The 24,771-nt window shown below is 38.9% G+C and overlaps 1 protein-coding gene across 2 annotated transcripts in view; it reads right to left on the bottom strand.

Moving 5' to 3' along the window:
• The window catches only part of TTC29 (tetratricopeptide repeat domain 29), a 313,491-nt gene that overhangs the window by 271,655 nt on the left and 17,065 nt on the right, over positions 1–24,771 (bottom strand). For both annotated transcript variants that reach the window (XM_075613943.1, XM_075613934.1), the window contains exons 4-5: positions 17,092–17,315; positions 3,976–4,161 (exon numbers count right to left, since the gene is read on the bottom strand). In XM_075613943.1, the coding sequence (XP_075470058.1) occupies positions 3,976–4,161; positions 17,092–17,315 (410 nt within the window). The remainder of the gene's footprint in view (positions 1–3,975; positions 4,162–17,091; positions 17,316–24,771) is intronic.

The following is a 24,771-nucleotide window of genomic DNA, read 5'->3' as shown; positions in this document are numbered from 1 at the left end:
AGGGAGCTTGCGACAGGAGGGGGCATGGTCGGGGATTTGCGGGGGCGTGCCCATTATGTCACGCGGCTGGTTCGCCCTCATTGGGTGAACCGCCGGTGGGGGCATGGCCACGCCTCCGTCGCAAGTTTTAAACTCAATTTCATTGAGTTTAAAAAACTTGCCGTACGGCGCGACTGCACCTTCAGCGGGAAGGTGCGAACTGGGCCCTTCCCCATTGATGGGCGGTGCTTACACGCACAAAGCACGCCGCGCCGTACGCTGTGGCAGTGACCACAGCCTTATCCATCCAGAGACGCCCCCGCTCCCAGCTTTGCACGAGCAGGCGAAGGAGTGAGGCAGCGACGCGATCCCAGCTTGGAAAGGAGAACATCGTCAGCTGACAGAAAAAGATTGGTGAATGTGAAAGACACCATTTTGCCCCTGCTATAAAGAAAACCGGGAGGACACTGTGGGTCTATATGCTGGAAAGCTAAAATTCAAAAGGCACATACAATTCGGGCGTTTGTGAGTGCACATCTGTTTTTATACCAGTCCTTTTACTAATTAAAATGTTATTATGCCATGTCATTTCTCTCTTAATTAATAAGGGTTTCCGTTGGGATTTGAAGAATATCCCTAAAATCCAACTGGGTAATAAATCCATACAGCTTTATTTCATGTGCTGTCATTTGAGAATATATGAGGAAACCCTTAGAAGCCACCACATCAGGTGTGCGTTATCTATATTAGGCCTACCTTTTGCCTTGACTAGGTTGAGTTTGTTCTGACATAATTGACTCTTCTTCTGGCAAGAATTAAATTCAACAGAGACAAATTAGAGGCTGATTTATGACTGCATCGGTCCGATTAATTAATTACAGAAATCTGTCAATTAACTATTGTATTTTCTCTCGTATTTCCCCTATATTTGGAAATCTTACTCGAGTTTGTGCGCCAGAGGACATTCTTTCTTCGTTTTTCCTGCCAATTGTTTGGAGGGAAGTGGAAATCTCTCTTTGGACTCTGGCTGCCAGACTTAAGTATTACCTCATTTGGGAAATGTTCTACCTTGTGATAAATTGGTGTGTTTCACATGTATGAGTTTCACCTGTCACATATTAACATTTCACACTACACTCGTTTATAATTTAGTGGATAGCGCTGCTATCCCCTTTTTTTAGTATATGGTTTAAAAAAATAAACACCTTTCACTTATCTAAGTCTATAAGATATCACTTTTTTCACATATGAATAAATGCAACAAGTACAAAAACTCTTTATATCACTGGTTATCTGGGAGCGTCCTTTACACTTTTTGTTTCACTTTCCTCTTAATGGGCCCGACAGTGTGAAAGAAAGTATAGAAAGTCATAGTGCCAGTGCCCATAACACAATGGAGGTTATGTATTAACGTTTTTTCCGGCTGCAAAACTGGGACAAAACCCACAGCTACTTTATACTAAGATATTTTAGCAGGAGAGTTACATGAATATAAACGTCTCATTTTTCAATACGTCCTTGGAAGACATACTGGGGACAAAGTGATTTGCCAGATATGATCCAGCCAGCAATGGAAATTGAGAAGCTTGCATATTCAAGAACGGTACTGTAACCTCCATGCCTGCCTCCTCTTTGGAGACCTCTTTGGAGACCTTACGAGCAAATAAAAATTATCTACCTTCCATGAAATATAATGTAAAAAAAAGGATGTTTAAAGAGAGAATATCCCTTCTGTATGGTAAACTTTCTTTTTGGGGAAAAGTATGATAATAAACTAATTAAACTCACCCCTCCAAGAAAATATTATTTTGTAACAAAAAGGAGAAGATTGGTAATGTGGCAATTGTCAAATTGGAAACTCTTACAATCTCAACAAATGTATCCTATCTTAACTGATCTGCACACCATATTTAAAATAAAGCTCTATGTTTTTTTTAAAGGCAAAATAATGTTATATATATATATATATATATATATATAAAATCAAAAATGAATAGATGATACCGTTCTGTGACTAACGAAATGCTTTTATTTGTGCGAGCTTTCGAGATACACTGATCTCTTCTTCCGGCGGTGTTACAATGAATAAAGCAGGCAAGGTTTAACTTAAAAACAGTGCATCTTGGAATGTTATCTGTGCTTATCGCTCCCCCGTGTGTTGATGTGATTTATGTCTAGGTGTTAAATGTTAGTGATGTAAGAGTGTGTGTGTATGTATGTAAATATAAACGAATAAAGAGCCCACAGTGTATACAGCGCTTTACAAAAGGTGTGTGTGGAGAGGGAGTGTATATAAATGGCGTGGGTAGGTGTGGAAATGTGAGAGAGTGTTGCATTACTAAAAGTGTGTGCAGATAGTATGTGGTCCCTATTGGTATATACGGATGGAATTACATAGAGTATATGTATGTGTAAGAGATAGCTGTGTGTGCATACATATAGCGCAGTATGTATAGACATGGCCTTTAGCACTCATGGGAAGAGAGTTCTCTCGGTTTAGGCCACCGCTAAGTGTCCCGAACAGTTGCATAAATTTGAATTCATGCAACGTCTCTCTTTCGGTGTTCTAAGATTCCCTTTGAGTATGGCCACCTTCAGATCGTTCATATTATGGCAAGAGTCAGAGAAGTATATATACACACACACACATACATATATATATATATATATATATATATACATATATATATATATATATATATATATATATATACATACACACACACACAAACACACACACACACACACACACACAGAGCAAGAGAGAAAGAGAGAGAGAGAAAGCGAGAACGAGAGACAGACATTTTTTTTGTGTGTACTATATTTTTAGTATATAAGTTTATTGTAATTTATATTTTTCTTCTGTTTCTACCAGTTTTTCTTGATTTGAATATTAGTTTAGTATTTAGCTTTTCTTCTTTCTTATTTTCTGGTAGTTAGGATTATTAAGGGGTGTCTGTTCTTTTATTAGCTGATTTGTATCTTTCCATTTATTTATTGGATATTTCCTGAGATATGTTTTTTGGCTCATTAGTTCAGTTTTTTACTTAGCATGTGTTGATATATACTCATATCGTTTCTTGCTTGTTATTTTTTGTTAGGTTACCATTAGTTTATGTATGTTTTTATGTTAGTGTGTTTCACTGCTTCTTATTAAAATCTTTGACGCATTTTCACTGCTGACTTATGGTTCCAGGTTTTTTTGTTTTCTTTGTTGATTTAGTTATTACAGGTTTATTGTGAGTGCTTAATATAGGGATCTTGTCAGTCTTTTTTGTGTGTTTTCATATTATTTTTTATCCCTTAGCACCCCCAGGATTTTTACTATCTTATTATTGGTTTGCTTAAGTTAATTTTTAAATATCAATATTATATTTATTTTTGGGTCCTGGGTTAGCCTTTTCTATTAATATAGTGTTAGCGACTTTTCCTTTTTGTGTGTGTTCTTTAATATATAAAACGTGTTGCTGATCACTAAAAAAAAAGGGAAACAAAAACAGAAAGGCCCAGCGCAACATACAAAGTGACACAACATATAGTACAATACTTCAGTGCTAATCTGCTCATGTTAAGGGCCATTTAGTTAAACCCTTTGGCCAAAGCGTTATAAGCCTGCAGCCACCAATTTGCAGGTGAAAAAAAAGGGTGTCAGCAATCAGTTCCCCCACACCCTCCCCAAAAGCAGCCCTCTGTAATTCTACATATTCTACATGCAGTACATACATATCTGTTTGGTGATCAATGTTTTTAATTGAAATATAACTGTTTTGCTCAGCTATTATTGTGGTTAGATCAGAGTTTTTATGTAACCTTCAGCTATACATGAATGAGTAAATTGTACTATTACATTTCTACATAAAACACATCAAACCTCTTTTGCACATGTTTCAAAATAATATTTCTGCTTTGTAGTAGGAAAGACTTTTTTATAGCAGTTGTAGATCTAAAGATCCCCACATATATAAATACTGTACAACTCTTGGGTTTGCTTCTTACCATATTCTTCATCCACCAGGCCAAGATTTGCATGAGCCTCTGCTTCTTTTCTCCCACCATCAATTTTTATCTGTTTAGCAGTCTCAAAGCAGCATTCAAAAAAGTGGTTTGAAAGCCAGTAATCCTCTGTTTTCTTGAAGTACTGTGCCAGTGCAAATTGATTTTTGTACACTTCTGCATAGTAACCTTGAAAGAATAAAAAAAAGTGTTTTAAAATAGATACAGTATGTGTAGAAATCAAAATATAACCACTTTTCTGCTACTCTTTATTCTGCCATTGCCCTGTACTTTAGCAACCGATCATACACGCAGAGGAACTGTATGCAGTAGGTGACCACTAGATGCCATGAGATACAGTGTAAGGGCTTGGAAGGGGTTGCTAGCCCCTGTGTTTGTAAGGGGACATCCCTTCTCCCTGAGCACTAGAAGAGCCCCACCTTACCATTGGCTCTGGGCAATACCACTAGCAAGAAGGGAGATTGTGGGATATAGAGATGGTTGACATCTCGAATGTTCGAAACAAGCTGGACGCAGCACAATGGCTGCCTGCTGCAAAAGTTCTTGATGTATGTATCTTTATTTATATAGCACCCACAATGTATTCAGCACTTTACAAAGTGACAGTACCCGAAGTAATAATACAATAAGTGCCAACAAAATCAGACAATAGGAAAAGAAATCCCTGCCCCGGAGAGATTACAATCTAAGATTTACAGATACAGCAGATGAGAGTGTGAGGGCAGTAAATGGTAGTGCATGGCTACAATGGCTGGTAGGAGCAACTGTGGGTGTAGGGCAATAACCATTAGTCTGGGCTACTGGAGCGCTTCATTGAAGAGTTGAGTTTTAAGGTTTGACTTAAAGGTGGGGAGAGAGGTTGTTTGTCTTATACTAATGTGGGGGAGATCCACAGGTAAGGGGCAGTGAGGGAAAAAGGTTTAATGTGAGCGAGAGCATTAGCGGTGAAAGGGGTGGAAAGGAGACAGGTGTGGGTAGAACGCAGGAGACGAGCAGGGGCATAGCGAGCTATCAAAGCGGATATGTAAGAAGGAGCAGATGAGTGGAAAGCATTGAATGAAAGGAGGATAACTGTGTAGGTGATCCGAAATTTGATGGGAAGCCAAGAGAAGGCTTTAAGGAGGAGATAAGCAGAGATTAGTTTGAAAAGATTCTGTCTAGAGAAATAGTATACGATAGTGAAGTTAATCAAACCTGTCTGTTTGAAATAACTTTGGACTGCAGTTACTAATAAAACCAGAAAGTCTGAAAATATAAGTCATAAATTGTGATTAGATTGTGATTGATAAATGAGTTGCAGATTGATATGTGGACATTTTGAAAGAGTTGGAACACTTCATACAGTCCACTCCTAAAGGATGAAGTCCCACAGTGGACCAAAGTGATCCCAGGGAAATACCTTAAATGATTGAAATGTTAGTTATTGTGGCCTTTAAAAAAAAAAAAATCTGAAAGATTTGTACTTTTTTTATAATAATAATAATAATAATAATTATTATTATACATTTTTTATTATGTTGTCTTGCAAATTCATACATGAGAGGTTTTTTTTTCAGTTCCCTTATCTTGTACATTTTGTGTGCTATACCTCATGGTAAGTATCCTTCCCCTTGCTGATTGGTCCTCTAATATGGAGGGTTCATGTGTTAATTATGTTACATTATCATGGAAGTTGAAGAAACAACATAATCTAAAACTTCACTCCCTCAGAGGTTCTGCTGTCAAACAAAGTGTTCCAACCTTCATTAAAATGCACCTGTTTAATTTTTTTAAGGATAGGAATCACGACATTAAATATACAGCTGCCATTACAGTAGTTCAATCTGTCCATATATAGTGATACATTTTTGATTGAGGCAGCTGAGTTACATTATAAGTATAAGCAAATATTCCAGACCTAGCAACATATTTCTAAGTACCGCAAGCTCGTAACTTTATACTCAGTGATAAAGTCTGACAAATTATTTTGCAAAGTTGCAGTGCAGCTACATACTAAAAAAACATTAACATGGTTCGGAAGCATTTTTGCTCACAAACAAATCTGCTGAACTGTGGGAACAGTGTAAAGGCAGAGAGCAGTCACATCACAAAGTGGAAATGAAAAGCATAAGCCGCGAGAATTTTTACTCAAGAATAAGTGACACATTCGTCCAACAGTGCAAAGAGAGAAACCACATGGGTAAATGGGTTCAGAAATGCTGAGAGCAGAGATTCTTATTATCGTTTATTTGTAAAGCGCAAGCATATTCTGCAACGTGGTACAATGGGGGTGTAGAAATGTAATCATTACATAAACAGTTACATACAAGTTAGGATAAAGCATGCAGATACAAATAGGTCATGAAGGCTCTGCTCGTAAGAGCTTACAATCTAGAGGGAATGAGGGACAATGTTGAAACAAAAGGTAAAGTGACTGCTAATCGTGGGATGGAGTATACATCAGTTTGGAGTATGGTCCAGCCCTGGCAGGTGATCTCATTAAGGTTTGAGGGTGGGCATCTGACGGGGGTGTTATATAGAATGGAGATTGGTCCAGCCACACAGCTTGTCTCATTGGAGTTGGAGGGGGGGGTGAGGGAGAGGTGATAGATATGTTGATCTTTGCTGGGTCTAAAGGTTAACAATTACAGATATCATGTTGTCAACAAATGTATTTAATAGTGTCAAATTGGATTCCAAACGTTTTTCAAAGAATCTTAAAAAGCACATTTCCTGTGCCATGAAAGCTAACAAGAGAAACTGGGCAAGCTAAGTGAAATAACGCACACTATTGCATGCTACAAGTTCATGCATTACAAGACTTAAGACCGGTCTATAGGTCTGTGTGAGCTTTCTGTCTAAGAAATAGAAAGAATAACTCAAATATGCAGCTGTGAGCAAAAAAAATAAATGTATCCTATAGGGCAAAATTCTGATCACAAAGCAATCACGGCAGCTTTTAAGAAACATGAAAGTCATGAGACATCTGCAGACAGAGCAATGGGACTCCAATTTGTCCATTAAATGAAGCTGTAAACATTGATTGTTTGCTCTAGATTCTTAGCACACTGAATCGGGCCAGATGTCAGGTCACTAAATGCTATTATCTCTAACTACAATACACTATTAATTTAATGTTGACCATGGGAGCAAAAGCAGGATGGAGAATATATCTCATAATATGCTATTTGGGATGTTCGCTAAAAAGCTACTGCCTATAATTATCTTCACCCACATCTGTATAACAATGTGTTGCTACTTAATAATGTGTGAATTTTTTTATGAAATTACGCTAAAGTCTGTAGTTAAGAAACACACAATCCCAGCAAGCTCAAAACACACCACAATAAATGTGTGTGTGTGTGTGTGTGTGTGTGTGTGTGTGTGTGTGTGTGTGTGTGTGTGTGTGTGTGTGTGTGTGTGTGTGTGTCAAAAGGAGTGCCGCTGAGCATGTCCTAATGTATACAACAAAAGACAGAACACCCATGTGGTTGGGTTTTGGGGTGTTTAGCTTGTTGGAATGTGTGTTTATACATTTTAATTTTCAATTGGGATCAGTTGTTTGAAGTTAGTGGCCTGTCCTTCCAGGGTTTAAGCTCACCCCCCTTTTTAAAGTAGCAGGTTTTTTCATGTTCCTGTGTGGTCAGACCCGCTGAGGTCCTTCTCCCTCCAGCAGAGGCAAATGAGAATTTTCACAGGTAGTGTTAGGACCTGCATACTGGTCATGCCGTGACGTGGCTGCAGGCTTATAACGCTTTGACCAAAGGGTTCAACTAAATGACCCTAACTCACAAGAATATTGAAGTATTTTACTATGTATTTTGTCACATTTGATGTAGCATTGGGCATTTCTGTCTTCTGTCTTCTGTTGTCTGTAGGTAAGACCCTGAAAAATATCATGAGGTGTAAGTGACCTAATGCTGATTATTGCAGTTTTCACAGCAACTTTGGAATAAACGCTGCATTTGTTAAGTACGAGTCCCTAGATCAGTGTTTTTCAACCGTGGTTCCTAGGAATCCTTGGGTTCCCGGGCATCCCTAAAGGGTTCCCTGCAATGTTCAGGTCATTTGAAAATTCTACCAAACAGAACAATTTACAATGTATCTGATCTCAGACACGCTATTAGACAGGTTTGGGGTTCCTTACAATCGATCTGTTCACACACTTGCTGTTAGAGAGGGTTGGGGCTCGTTACAATGCATCTGATCTCAGACACGCTATTAGAGAGGGTTAGTGATCTTTCTAATGCATTTTTATCTCAGACACTGTATTAGAAAGGATTAGGGTTCCTAACAATGCTTCTGATTTCAGACATGCTATTAGAGAGGGTTGGGGTTTCTTAGAATTTCACAATATAATTATAGGGTTCTTTGACCAAAAAAGTTTAAAAAAACACTGCCCTAGATAAACTAGTCTCAAGCTAGTTTCTTCTCGTGGAATCAAATGTACCATAAATGTACCAGATGACTACAATCATTTTTCTCTTGTTACTATATAGCTATTTACAAATGTAGCAAAGGTTTATGCAAAGTCAGATCCGACTACGTGTCAATGATGTATTCATCACAATAGGAATAATGTGTTGAAACACCTATAAGACAATTAAAATTGAGTAGGACAGATAAAGGGATGCCTGGAGAAATAACAACATGAAGCTAAAGGAAAGAGAGAATGTGTGTCAAGTGGGAAAACGGGCCTTACAAAAGCAGATCAGAGTGTCAAGACTCGTATGTACCAAATATCAAGAGATATTTTGTGAAATTATTCAAAGGACTCCAGGTAGCAGGCCTAGAAAAGTCTCATGAGATGCAACTGACCTCAGGCTGATTATAGTTACTGGCTAAGCTTTGATTGAATGAACTTATGTGACCCCCAAGTGACAATCCTGCCAATGAATAACAATGAGGAGTGCACAGACAACCATTTCAGCATAATATCTTTGGACAAAGGATGACCTGCTCTACCGATGTCACACACAAAAAAAGAAAGCTACAGGGAAGTTCGATGGACACAGTAAATGGTTTAGTTATTTCAAAGGCGCTATAACCCTTCAGGACCTATTCTGCCCTGTAATGTCTGGCAGTGCTACACAGCATTCAAAGAATTAAGACCTGAGGCTTATGAACTTGTAATGCTTCAAACAAAAAAGGATATAAGGTCTAGGTCTGGGATTCACCGAGCTATGAGGTGGGGTATCACTGACTTGAACGGCAGTTAACACTGAACTGGGGTGTGATACCCCACATTGTGTCTTAGTGAATCCTGGACTAATGTTAGAAATACAAGCACAAACTTGACTTAAAGCAGCAATCCCCCTACTAAACCCTCCTTTATACGGAGGTCTTGAACCCTTTTAATGTCATCCCAGGGGACTTCTCTGTGACATTGCCAGCATTACTTCCTGGTTTCTACAGAGGATTTAAAGGGCCATCCAATAGGAAACTATAACCGATGATGCTGCAGCTTCCTATCAGCCATGTTGTTCCCCCTGTAAGGATATTGAAACCCGGTAACTCACTTGCTTTGAGTTCCATTGGGAGAGAAGCTTAAATAAAGTTATTATTAGTTATTATTATTATTGTTATTAAATATATCAAGAAATGAGAGGTCCCTAAAGCTGAAAATAGTGTGGTTAAGCTGCAAGTGACCTACCAGTTCCCAACCTAAAAAAATTGTTGTACAAAAAACAAGTATTGATGATTGGTGCTTTAAATAAGCCATAACAGATCGTTTCTAACCTACTTCTTTTCCCAGCTGAAAATGAAATCAAGGTTTTTCTCTGATACAGAAAAACAAATGTCTATTGACAATCGGGTTAGAAGACAAAAGTGCCAGATGACAGAGGGTCAGATTCACCAAGCACCCTTATGGCTGTTATTTTTGCATATGATTAACCTAATGAATCAGGTGTTAATTACGGGGAAATAACTCCCGTTTGTGTTTTAGGTAACGTCAAGTAATTTTCACGGATTTGACGGACCTTAGTAAATATGGGTCAGAGATTGACATAACGAGTGCTGTGTACTAAGGGAATTTAGCACATTGTGTTGTTTTAATTTTGCAAATCTTTGAGTCAACATGTCAAAGTCTCTGCTCAAATTCTTGCCCCATGTGCAGCAGTTTGTGATTTGCAAACAGTCCGGAGGAGGCGTTACAATACATGCCGCACAGGTTATAAAGAGATCTCATTGTATGCCTCTCCGCGTCAGTTTTTTTCACGTCAAACTGCTTTCAAAAAATCTGCCAAGTTTGCAGTGGTGTAACTTTCTAGCTTCTTATAGTCTGCAATAATGCAGAACAGGGAAACTCAGCCATTTCCAACAAGCCAACACACTTGGTGCTTCCATGAAAATCTTAGTACACTAGAAGAGTAAAATGCGGGCGCTCACAGGGCTTTATCAAAGGCAAAAAGAATTTGATGAATTCAGTGGAAAAACTGAATTATTTAAATCCTTTTTGCCTTTGATAAAGGCCTGCAAGTGTCCGCACGAGTTTTCTCTACTATTCTAATAAAGTATACCAAATGCAAGAAACGGTTTCTTACATTTGACAAAAACTGCACCAAAAAATGGAGCAATGTGTCAAACATACTTTCGTTGCTCCAGAACCGCTTTTGTACACAGCCCCCAATATCTCAGTGCTTAAAAAGCAGAGAAGACAAGCAATGCAGCTCAACCCCGTTATAACGCGATCAGTTACAACGCGAATCCGCTTATAACGCGATGCAAGCGTGGCTCCCAATTTTCGTATTTATGAATACTTTACAACACGATAATTGGTATCTTAAATACTTTATTGTACAATGCATACAATTGTACATTATTTCTAACGTCATCTGCTTATACCGCGATGTGATTCTTTGGACCCCAAGCACAGCGTTATAAGGGGGTTGAGCTGTATTTGGTAATAATGGTACACCACACTTAAACGTAAACGTATTAGGGAAGTAACAAAAAAACTTCCACAAAGAGCTTTCACACACATTAAATTAGAAATGCTTATTTGTATACAATATTTGCTGAGTGATGCCTTTTAAGAAATATTTAAAAAATTAAATGTGATCTGCCCTGCAATATAACACTTGACAACAGTCTCCAAAGGCAAACAAATTAATTTGGAAGTAAAATCAACAGAAATATTAGGTATTTTGTCAGGAAATACTTAGCTCTTATCTTAATATTAGTATGGTTATTGACTCTTAATGCACAATTGTGGCTGTTCATATTCCAGTAGATTTAATCAACAACTAGGTTTTATTAAAAAAAAAAGATATAAGGTGATTTGTAATCAGTAAAGTACACAGGAACCGACTGGTCCACCAAAGAGCCAGGGACAACCGTGGACTTCCCCTTCCCCCTCGTGGATATCCACCTCTAAGGCACCCTGCTCGACAAGTGCAGGGAGCAGAGTTGGCAGGGTAGCTGGGTCTCTACAAGCAGAGTCTCTGGTGGGCTCTAGATCTTCCAGTCTGACACTGAAAGTACCTTTACCAATGAGAGGACCGACATTAGTACAGTATATATAATGAATGTCTGTACTCATTCATATTTAAAGATATTACAGTGGAACTACTGTAGAAATCCACAGTGATTCATATCCACTCAAGTCCCAATCCTGTAGTATACTGTACACCAAATGCATGAAATAAAGGAGTCTATTTATCAAAATCTCCAGGCTGCCAAACTGGAGCAAAACCTGTGCAATAAAACTGCACCAAATATATCAAAGGGAAAACTCCTGTTTCTTTGATAAACCTGGTAGTGTTTTTGCAGCAGTTTTGAAGCTGGGGGACGTTAATAAATAGACCCCAGGGATTTGAATATGGACCTCCATCTTTTTTCATACATTGAGACACAGACCTTGAGGTATTTTTTATACTATCAAAAGAACAGGGGGTAAAAAAAAACAATTGTCACAGAAAGAAAAACACATCTCTCTATCTGTTGCACACCCCCCCCCCTCCCGACCCCCCAGGAAAAAATTGGAAGAAAGACATGGAACACAAAATAAGGGTGAAAAAAAGAACATTTAGAACACACAATTTGGGTGCAGCAAAGTTCAACACAAGAGGAGGTAGGGAAGAAAAGATGCAGTTATAATATACCAATACAACAATGTGGAAACTAAAAGAGATGAACTCTGCCATTACTATTCTGTTTCTTGATCATAAGGTCATGTAAATGCCAAGCTTCTGCGTAGATAAAACTGTGCAGAAAATATATAACATAGACCAGTCTCACTGTAAATACCATTCTGTTGACGACCTTTCATTTCTCATTTTTTTCTTTAAAAATAAATAAATAAAAACTGTTACAGTCAAAATTCCTTGATGGATCAAATGTATTTTTTTTTTTTTAGATCAGAAATTGTACTGTTTAGGAAATTAAAGTGCCTTTGAAATCTCTGCCAGCTATTGTAGTGTTTATAGAGTCAGACTTAATTACTCTACAAATTCTCCCAGTGTGCCATCCTTCAAATCTAAAGTGCCAGATGGGATTGTACTGTCATTAACCTTTTTAAGGGAAATGTGAAATATGATGTCAAAGAGAAGTCTTCCCAAAACTGATATGATTTTAACTACCCTGGCAAAGATTATAAAAAAGCTTTCACGCATAGGTCTGGTTGAGTCTATCTTTCTGCATAAAGGTATTTACTTTTATTTTAAATCTAATGTGAAGCTGTATCTACAATAAAATAGTAATAGGTAGCCACTAAAAAGTCACTAGCACAATAAACCCTAATGTAAATTTGGATACTTAACAGAAGGTGCTTTGCTGATGTCCAAATCTAATATCATCACACATTTTCATGTGCAGGGCTATCTAGGTTAGTTTATGTAGCTCGAAAATGCATTTTTTGGTGTCAAATTGAATTTAATAAAGTCATTTTAAACATTCTTTGCTCCTAGTTTGCTCCAGGAATTAGGGAGGAATCATAGCTTGGAATATCTTTAGGGGGGGGGGGGGCAATATTAGGGTTCTTCCTGGGTGAAATTACAGTGTTGAGAGCTTTGGAAACCTCATAGGTTTCTTCTTCTACTGTACGGTGTAAAACCGAGTGTTTAACCATGAACATATAAGAATATCATTTGTCAAGTTCTACATTTCATTCTGCACCTTATTCAATAAGCTAGGAAGACTCTTGTCTATGTCCAGAAATGATTTGAGCTCAGTTAAAACGAATGGGACTTAGAGGCTTCAATGACATGGAGATGTACTGTAGGTTCATAGCATATTGAATTGGCACGTCTATGGTGTCTCTCTGTCCCATGTGTTTCAAAAACCTTTGCCAAGCCAACAAAAGCAAAGCTGCATCAACTTAGAAAGCTTGTATAGGAAATGATCAAATTTGACTCAGATTTTAATAGTCTATAAAATCAAAATCTGTTTAATTTTTGATAGAAAGCTTAAAAATATTTAGTGAAATGCCTGTCTCAGTTGCTTGTCCTATATTCAAGAAGTTAAAATACTTTTTATCATTGACACATAGTTCAATGTTTTTGTTCATACACTGATGTGAAAACAAAAATATACCTTTCATATCGATCATGTAATAATGTAGGTTTATTACAGATGTAGCTCATCTCATCATGACATTGTTCCATGAGAAAACACAACATATTCAATTATTATCGAGGATATCACAAAGTTTCCATAAGATTCAGTGGCAGTGTTGGTAAAGAAAACTACAATATATCCCATCATAGCACAACAAAGGGGAACAATGAAGCCTGCTACATCTGTATATCTACATTAGTACATGAACAGCCTGTACCTTGTTGTCAAGTGTATTGTTTTATCATGTGTTCAAAACCAACGTCATATCACCTGAATGTCTATTTGCAGGTTTCTTTCATATCACAAACATATGAACATATTTTTAAAGTCCATGAAAAGATTTTGAAGAAGAAGAAAAAATGTACAATTGAAAAGCTTTCTAAAATATGATAGGATATATGATATGATAAATCCATCTGTACAATAGTAATGTGACCAGACATTTAGGCTGGTGTGCAGCTGTGACAAGATAGATAAATCAATAAGATGACCAACTGTTACTCATCCTATTCATTTTACATAACCCATTTAGTGTCATGAAGCCTGTCCTCTAGCACGGAATAAGGGTAATGAAATTACCCAACACAAGTATTCCTTTCTACTGTGAACTATTTTTATTGTATAAAATAATCCTCATCTGTGACTAATAATTCATTTCTAAACCGCATGTGTGTATGAAAAGATGGTGTTGGAAAAATGTTTCGCAGCCACAGTTTTTGCACATCTGGAGTCTCCACTAAAGCCCGATGTAACCATGTATTATTTGTCTTAACTCTATGCCCAGGACATACTTGAAAACGAGAGGTAACTCTCAATGTATTACTTCCTGGTAAAACATTTTTTATAAATAAAAATAAATAAGCCCGAGTAAAAAAATGCAACAACATTTTTCCAGGATAATAACGGTTACCTGCTTATCTGAATTACAATTATTTGCGAAACAATTATGAATCTTGTTCATCAAACTTCAGAATGAAGACAAACAGAACGGTTATATTAAAAAGGTAGTAGTACCAAGAGCATTGTGCAACAGAAAAAATAGAAGGGAATCAGTGTGACCCAACACATCTGCAAAACTAGGACTGAATTAAAAAGAGTAGCACAGTTAGTATTGCTAGTGCTAACTAAGTATGTTCCCCCTGGTCCTCACATGGAGCCAAATTCCTAAAGTGATAAAAAGATTTCGATACATTTGAATAGAAAAAGACAGAGGCAAATATATTCTACCTACAATAAAGGACAAAAGACAATGCACACTTAAAATGTTTACATCAAGAAAAAAATAATAATATATACTGTATATATATAATAATGAAAAAGTTTGCATCTGCCGAAAGTGTCGCTCCCTGAAACTCTGTTTTCCTCGTTATGTATTATTATTGTTGATGATTATGTTTACATCATATCTTTTTCTATCTTTATACTTTCGAAGTGTCGAGTGTCTTCTGTCCACATTTATGGGAGGTTGACATCTTGTGTGATATAGTGTTGGGGACTTGTGCCAGCCTCACTTTTGAAGTGTATGTAGTTCATCCAGGGAAGGTAGAATAAAACTGCACTCCAGAGGACTTAATATAATAAAGTGAAAATTGTATTTAAAAGGTGATTGACGTTTCGATCAACAACCTGGACCTTTAACAAGATCATCTTCCCCGGATGAACTACCTACACTATTAGCAGCACCGGCCCAGGTGCAGGGAGTGCACCCGAGGCATATCCCAGAAGTTGTGTAAGTGCACCTCTTTCTCCCTACAGCCTCCCGTTTGACACATCTTTTTATACCTCTTTTCATTTATTTATTCATTGTTTTATTGTATTAATTTATTTGAGTGCTCCCTTCTACAAATATTATGTTAACTACATTTTACCTATCATTCTCAAGTGAATAAAAATGATGTGTAAATGATAACCAGTATATTTGCACAATCCACCCCTCCTTCTCCTCCTCCCTCTCCTCTTATACTCTGTTCTCCTTAATATGGACCTTCAAATAAAAGCCAACATTTCTAATTCAATAAACTGCTACCATAATCATAATTTTCTTACCTACTGTATATATATATACACGTCTGACAACAGGCAACGTGTAGTGCCTGCATTTTGTGCAATGACTTCAAACCAAATTATTTTGAAAAAGCTTTATATAATACACTTTACGCATTTCTTCCAGAAATAACTTTTTGCCCATAAACGAATATTTCTTAGCTCTCTTTTAATCCACCGGTTGTTAAATTACCAACACACATTGCTGCATTCATATAAAATATTGGGGCTAGAAAATCTGATATTTTACGCAGCGCTCTCTTGCTTTTACTTTTAAGTTTACTGGCTATTACTTATTTTTTAAAGCCCTAATCAAGTTCTGCTGTTTGTATGTTTGTGTTGTTAAAGCGTGGGCTGCTGCTTTAAGATATTAAGCCAGTGTGCCATTGCTGATTTTAGTTGTTGGAATGTATATAACTTCTGCATATATTTAAGGCCAGATGTACAGTATTAACCAGTGCTATGGGCCATAAACTGCTTTATGGTTAGCACGATTAACTATATTTGGAATCCTAATGTGACAAAAAGTCTTACAATTACTGCTTGATGACATGCCATTACTGTACTGTGCTCTATATTTACATGTGCACACCACCAATATTAAATGATGTAATAATTGTTAGATACTACTGGTTTATATACATCTAAACTGGACAACACTTAATTGTGCTGCAAAATTGATGTTTTGTTTTGTGTACACAAAACGCCTGAAATCTGTTAATGAAAAATGTATCATTTCAACTTGATACTTACAGCGTTATAAGGATTTTCCAAATACAGAGAGGGGGAGATGGGCTTAACAAGCTATATTGATAGCTCATATTTTCGTTTGTTTAGTATTTAAATGGCAGCTGTAATTGCAATCAACAAAACTGAAAGCGCAACATAGTATATGTGTGCCTTTGTATATCAACGTCTATGCACTGAATATGGAGATCGCTATGGAGCAAGACAAAAAAAATAACGGTGTTGTGACCAATGAGTGCAGTTTTTTTTAATTTAAACTTGTATGAAGAGTAAGTCAGAAAAATACCTATGAGAAGCATAACATTGGTAATGTGGTAATGCTGCTTATTGCTTCGCCTGTATTTTATGTTATTACATTTGCAGTGTGTGGTAGAGGTGCATGACAGCACTCCTGCTTAATGCAGCAGTGTTTCCAGTACAAAAAAATGACACTGCCTCAATGCTATGCATACATAAGCTTCCCAGAAGGCCTCTCGTGCATAGAAAAATAAAATATTCTCATAAGAGTTGTTAAAATATATGCACCCCTTACTCCCCTTGATTCCTGTTTTAAAGGACTAAAAAATTGCACAGTTTGATGCCAGACTTTCCTTTATAACTGGATTTTATGATCTAGTACTGATCTTGCTATACGGCTGATAAGAGCAAAGCTGATATGTGCTAAATTGTAGTAATGTTTCAAATTCAAAGATGAAACAATTTAGAATCCTCGCCTGAGGCTCTCACTACTTCAGCTCCTGCTGCTCGGCTACCCAGAATTCCCTACTTTACCTGCTTGTTGGGCCGCCTCAGCCCTGGTCAGGAAGTGTTGAAGTTGATCTAGTTTCTCATGCTGCTCCTCCAAGGGCTCTTGCAGCCATATGGCTGACCCAGGCCCTCCAGCGTCCCTCAAGGCATTCCACTTCTGGATCAGAGAAAAGAGTTCAGAGAAAGACTTGTGATAACCCCGGCGCAGCATATCTATGCAGATGCTCTGCTTGTGTGAATTCCGATACCTGCAATGCCAAAAAGAAGAGACCAATCGTTTACACGGCCTAATAATCACAATATTCTTTTCAGTGAAATCCTCCAGATAAAATGGTTCAAATGTGTTTTAATTAATTGCAGTACTTATGGGTTGTTTTAAGATTTTAAGCAGTATTGGCTTTCAAATGTGGATTGAAATAGAACATCCCTTTGACTTCAGTTAGATTTGCAATATTTCAATTATATTTAGCAAGAGATTTCATTGTCAAAGCTGATTACAGACCACTAATGATCTTCCATAATAGAAAGATATCCATTTATTTATAAATTATTATGACCCATATTTACTAAGTGCTGTTATTCCATATGAAACCTTCAAGCGCTGGAAGACACCTTATATTAAATCCTACAGTATATATGTATGTATGCATGAACCCGACATCCTAGTTGCACATGTTTAAACATTTAAACGCTGCCATTGTATTGATGAAACCCAACTCTAAAAGGGTTAAAGGCGAACAAATCGTCACATGACACTTTTTCCCCCCGTACACATACCTGGCTTGAACATATTTGGAGAACTGCGGTAGCAGAATAAAAAAATTAAGGAAAAGATGCAAAGGCCAGGATCATCATGGCCGTTTTTGGTCCGAAACGTCGAATCTCATTCACCAGGATGTCGGCCTATTATGCTTTCAGAATTAGTTTTTTTTACCTTTAAAGCATTTTGATATTGTACAGTATGTATTTGATTTTTCTATATACATCTTGCGTGTATACCATTGTGATCAGTTGAGCCTTGAACTATGATCTCTTCACTGCAATGCTGTATTTGATTCAATACACCTTTTGAACATTTATTTCGTGTCTTGGTATTTCTTGGACTGTTTATTGGTCGATCTTCCTGACATAGTATTTTTGGGTGGAAATTAGACATACCACCTTGAGCAATAGTTAATTTTTCATATATTTAATTATTTTCCAGATTTGTTCCTTTGCATTACCTGTAGGGAACTCTGTCATGTTACATCTACTTTCTTATATTCAGCATAAGCGTGGTAGCAACACATGGGCTTTTCCCACACATGCTCCATGAAATGTATATGTGAAGCTCTGGTGACTCCGCCAGGCCACAGGAGGATGGCAAAGCATTATGCATCTAAAACAATATCTTCAACATCTACCCGACTGGGGATTTTCATGCCTCATTATCATTCATAAGAGAAAGATGAGCATTCAGAAATCGAGGAAAATTTGGATTCAAAATAGATATCCTATTAGCAATTAACATCGTCAATGCTGATTATGCAGTGAAATGAAAAAATCAAAACACGGTGACGTACGGATGTATAGCGACAAAGTGATAAAAAAAGCAAGCATTGAGGGTGAAGTGTCATAGCGAAATTGACGTAAATTGCATCCTTTTCATCTTGCGTTTCTGCATCGATGTAACAATGACTTTGCTCCAAGGAGTGCGCAGTGTGTGTCACTGTAACAGGGACTTATCCCTGTTGAAGAAACTATCTCTAAAATCCAGCAGGGATCTGGTTAAGTGCAGCAGATGATTAACCAGACTCCATCTGGCAAATTAAGTCTATAAGAAAAGCCTCCTGTTGGAAACAGGAGAGAGATTTCCTTAGCTCACATTTAGCTGACATAAGGACAGACCAGAGATTTATTTAGCCCGCAACTGGGCTGACCTGAGGAAAAGATGATGTCTTGATGCACACAGAAGGACTGTATGCTGACAGGAAGACAAGGAGACAAGACCTCTATACCTGGACACAGAGAGTGCCATAGCACACAAGGATGCTGACCCAGGAGAACAGAGAGGCCCCTCCCCTACAGCAACAACAGATACAGATACAGATGCAGCGGCCATTATTCGAACACTTCATGGGTTGTATACCTCAGAATACCCATTTCATGACGCAGGATTTCTTCCAACCGTACCGCCTTAAGACGCGAGTGCAGAAAATTGCATTTTAGTGTTCTGATTTTTAAACACCTGAAATTAACCCAGTAGCACAGTACTGTACACATTACAATTCATTCATTTCATTGCATTTAATTGCACACAATCCATGAAATTAAAACCACGATAAACACGTGTGCCTGGGGCGATTGGCCGCGTTAATGCCGCGTGGAGTACAGCAGCGCACATGAAAACGGCACCTTGATTTGTTCAAATAACGGCCGCTGCATCTGTAAGAGACTTTCTTGTTGGACTGTTGTGTGTGTGTGTGTGTATATATATATATATATATATATATATATATATATATATATATATATATATATATATATATATATATATATATATATATATATATATATATATATATATATATGTAGAGATATCGGTACTGTGTTAGCTGAGCTTTAATAATCAAAAATGAATAGACGATACCGTTCTGTCGCTAACTAAATCCTTTTATTTATGCGAGTTTTCGAGATACACTGATCTCTTCTTCCGGCGATGGTACATTGAATAAAGCAAGCAAAGTTTAACTTAAAAACAGTGTGTAACGGGTATTCCCCCACCCAATCGCAAATAGGGTCTCCTAGGGGAAATGCTACTCTGGTTACAAGGCATAATAGTGTGGCGCACCTGCTGGCTTACAGGACTCCTGAGTCTCCCGCTTGATGGTATTATGGGGAAGGTCAGGACAGGCTTCTGGGGACATACCCAGTACGTACTCACGGTGACAGTGCCTCCATCTATTGCAGGCCCCAGGATATGTGGTGGAATCCCTGGAATAGAACGTCCCACTCAGGGATGAGAGATTCCAGTCTCACAACCGCTTCTTTATAAATCAGGAACACTTTATTGCACCAACAGCATTCACTGGAACAGCATACACAGCAGTACAGGAACACAGTAACACAGCAGTACTTCTCAGAATGACCCTGGCCTTTCACTCCCAGTCAGGGCCCTGGAAGCAGGCCTAGCTCTTCCACTACCCCCTATCAGAGTAGTGGGAACAGTCTACCAGCCTCTCCCAGGGGGAGGGCCTCAAGTCTGCCAGGTCCCTGACAGCTCGGTTAGGTAAGACTCAGCTCCTCTCAGGGTAGGAGCAACTGACTCAATACAGGAAATGCAGATCATTAAGACAGATACAACAAGAGCCCGCCCCCCGTCCCTTATTGGACACAGGCCTGACTGCACTGCTTTCTCTGCCTCACTGATCTGCAGTGAGTGGGGAGAACCCACCTTAACTCCTGGCAAACCTGCCCTTACCAGGTATTATTGCACAGAAGGAGGACAGAATAATAGCCCAAACCTACCAGGGCTATAAGTGCATATAAGAATGTTATCTGTGACTGAAACCTAACACTCCCCCCCCCCCTGTGAAGTATGCGATTTATGACTTGAGGTGTTAAATAGTCCCTGAATGTTAGTGATGTAAGAGTGTGTGTGTGTTTGTATGTATGTATGCAAATATAAATTAGTAAAGAGCCCAGAGTGTATACAGCGCTTTACAAAAGTTGTGTGGGGAGTGGGAGTGTATATCAATGGTGTGGGTAGGTGTGGAAATGTAAAAGGCTGTAGCATTACTAAAATTGTGTGTGTGTGTGTGTGTGTATATATATCCTATTTCCTCGATTCTAAGACGCACCTTTTTTCTGATTTTCAAATGTCTGAAATCGGGTTGCGAAGCACTGGGCTCTGTCTGTGTTTCATGTTTTGTCTCTGATTTTAAATATATATTGCCATGCTCAGTAGCACTCCTTTTGACACTTATATGCAGTGTTCGACAAACCTATACATTTGCACGCCCCGGGCGAGTGGATTTAACATCGTAGCGAGCTCCTATTGGTCCAATCAGCACACGTGTGGTACTAGGTGGCGAGTAGATTTTTTTGTTTGGCGAGTAGATTTGTTGGTGATTTGTCGACCACTGCTTATATGCATATATATATGTTGTGATTATTTTGGGGGTTCAATATGAGCTTACAGGGGTTCTGTATGTATATGGGAAAATACTATTATAACCCAAATGTATGTATATCTTTATTTATATAGCACCATATATGTACATAGTGTTTCACTGCAGTAATACACGACATAATAATATAGCACATAATGGGAAAAAGTGCTTTAAGACATACAACTAACACTAGGAAAAGGAGTCCCTGCACCAACGAGCTTACAATCTAACGTGTGTGTTAAATACAATGAAGGCCTTGATTATTCAGAGAACACTTTTTGCTATGAGAATGTGTATTAAATACTTGGTGACTGTTTTTTGCCCCAACTTTAAATTAGAGAAGGGCTCAACAGAGTTCAGATATAGAATTCTCTGGGTCCAGCTTCCTGTGTCTCACCGTGACACATCTTCTTCAGAGCTTAGAAATCGACAGGAAGGAAGAAGCAGCCATGTGCACCAATTGTAGGAGTCTATTTAACTTGACAGAAAGGGAATCCCTGTGAAAAATAATTGCTTAGCTGTACACTAGACCAGTGGTGCGCAAACTGGAGGGGGGGGGGGGGCAGTGTTTGGATATAGATAGCTGCAGTGTAAGAGTATATAGAGGTCTTTTAATGTATTTACCATTTTATTTTAATAAAAAAATCTATATAACTATACAAAAGTGTCTATTATTTATGAAAAAAGCCTACATTTAGCCTATAATAGTAATAATCCCCTCAGAACAGGGCATTACTGGCCAATAATGCCCTGGCTAGGTTAAAGTCCCTCGGCTTCGCCTCGGGCCTTCAACTCTTCCAGTCAGGGCATTATTGGCCAGTAATGCCCTGTTCTTCTGGGATTATTACTTAAATATAGGCTAAAGCTGGTAAATTCCGGGAATTATTGAAATTCCTGCTCTCTGATTGGATAATGCCCAGAATTTTAACCAATCAGCAATGGGCCGGAATTTTTGGCACCCTGACAAGTTTTTCAGCCAATCAGCTTTCATTCACAAAGAGTGAAATTTGCTTTTAGACAAGGGAGGTGATTGGTCAGAAGGCACCAGCAAGGCACTGACTCCTCCCCCACCCTGCCTGCAGAGAGCTTCACATAGCAGAGTGAGGGGAAAGGTTTGTGTGTCTGTTGTGTGTTTTGTGGGTGTAAAGGGGCCAGCAGAGTGTTTTATTGGCGTGTGTGTCTTCTGTTGGTGTGTGTTTTGTGGGTGTAGAGGGGGCAGCAGAGTCTTGTTGGTGCGTGTCTGTTGTGTGTATTTTGTGTGTGTAGAGGGGGAGCTGCAGTGTGTGTCTTCAGTGTGTGGGTTTTGTGGGTTTGCAGAGTGTTGTGTGTGTGTATGTATCTGTAGTGTGTGGGTTTACAGGGGGCTGCAGTGGGTGTGGGAAGGGGGCTGCTGGTGTGTTTAGTGGATGTAGAGATGGCAGAGTCTGTTTTGTTGATTTGTGTGTGTATCTCTGCAGTGTGTTTTGTAGGTGCAGAGGGGGGGGCTGCACTATGTGTTTTGTGGGTGGAGCAGAGATGCAGAGTGTTGTGTGTCTGCAGTGTGTGGGTTTACATGGGGGCTGCAGTGGATGTAGATGGGGGCTTCTGGTGTGAGTTTTATGGATGTAGAGGGGGCAGCAGTCTGTTTTGTTGGTGTGTGTGTCTGCAGTGTGTTTTGTGGGTGTAGACGGGGGCTGCAGTGTGTGTGCGTGGGTGCCAGTGGGTGTAGATTGTGGAGGAGGTGTAGATTGTGGAGGAGGGCTGCAGAGTGTGTTTTGGCGTGTGTGTGTGTGTCTGCAGTGTGTTTTGTGTGTTTGTGACTGTAGAGGGGGGGCTGCTGTGTGTGTTTTGTGACTGTAGAGGGTGGAGGAGGGCTGCAGTGTGTTTTGTGGGTATAGAGGAGGGGGGCTGCACAGAGTGTAGGGGGGACTGCAGAGTGTGTTTGTGTATATAGAGGGGGGGTTGCAGAGTGTGTGTGTGAGGGGGCTGTGTATATATAGAGGGGGCTGTGTGTATGTACAATTTCCGTTTAATAAACTTGCAGTAAAAACATAAGAATGTAGACAATCATGCTGATAAAAATCAATATGACTACAAAAATTTATATTTTTTTATGAAAAATTAAAAAGAAATTAAAAATAAGCCTACATTTAGCATGTAGAACAGGGCATTACTAGCTCGGTTAAAGTCCCCCGGCTTCGCCTCGGGCCTTCAACTCTTCCAGCCAGGGCATTATTGGCCAGTAATGCCCTGTTCTTCAGGGATTATTACTTAAGTAATACACTGCCCTTCAAGGCTTGATTTACACACCAGCTCTTTCACCTCCTGTTCCTCATCTCCTACACTACCTGGGACCTCTCTCCTCCTACCTCTCTCCCTGCATCTCATGCCTCCCTATTGCTTTTTCTGTTTGTGGTTTCCTCATTCCTTTGAAAACTTTTCTGTTCTCTCCAACTTCCCCACTCTCCTTCTAGCCACATTTCTTCATCTCTTCTTCCACCCCGCCTATGCCCAGACTCTGAACCACTATTTACACACCTCTTTCCCAACAACTTCTACACCCCTCAATAAAAAGCACCCCCGCAAATCCTCTTCTCACCTCTCTTTCACTCTACTCATCCTCCTTGCTGCTGGGGTTCTCTCTCCTAATTGTGGACCCAGTCTTATACACACCTGCTCTTGTCCACGCCTCCCTGTCACCTCTTTCCCTGCTAATGGTGTTAACCCATTTCATTTAATACCGTCCTATCTTAAAACTCACCTCTCAAAAGAAGCAACCCATCAGCATGCACTCATGGCTACTGACCCACATTGGCAGTTGCTACCTACCAACCATTGTGGCCAAGCACTGCCATCTACTGCACTTAGCCTCCCAACATACCACTTAGATTGTAAGCTCTCCTGGGAAGGAATTTCCTGTCCTATTGTCTGACTTTACTGCACTTATTGTATTATTATAATTCCCTGTAGTGTATTGTCTTTGTAAAGCACTACGTACACCGTCTGCGCTATATAAATAAAGATATATATATGCATACCCCTCCTCTGTGATAGACTGAGTGGGGAAGGGATTTTAATAGCAGTGGAGACAGCAAGGAGAGGAGGAGACAGATAAAATGAGTAAGAGTGGAGGGCGTGTATTGTGCACCGAGAGGAGCAGGCACAGTAAGGCAGGGAGTGCAAAGAGAGGGGAGGAGAGTGCAAAGAGGAGCAGGGCATAATTGAGGAGAAGGCGGGGAAGAGACAGCATATCATTACAGGGAGGGGTGAAAACAAAGATTAATGTTTAATAACCTTTCAGATCTCCTGCATCAGTGCATGTTACTCCGGGTACAGCTAATATGTATATATTTTGAAACACAGAACATGGCAAAGACTGGTGTATAAATGTAATCTCCTGAATAAATAAATAGCTTAGGCAGAAAAATGTTTATTAATACATATGGAGTAACATAATCTGAGTAGAAGGGCAATACATCCCTAACAAAATGATGAAGATATGCACTCGTTTGCAAACACAAAGCATTCCATTAAGTTTGTGTAGTTACTTACTATTACTGTGTCTCACTTTAAA

This window comes from Ascaphus truei, chromosome 1, assembly GCF_040206685.1.
Source record: "Ascaphus truei isolate aAscTru1 chromosome 1, aAscTru1.hap1, whole genome shotgun sequence".
Lineage (NCBI taxonomy): Eukaryota > Metazoa > Chordata > Amphibia > Anura > Ascaphidae > Ascaphus > Ascaphus truei.
The sequence above is the reverse complement of the archived record's forward strand: the minus strand, read 5'-3'. Positions and strand labels throughout refer to the sequence as shown.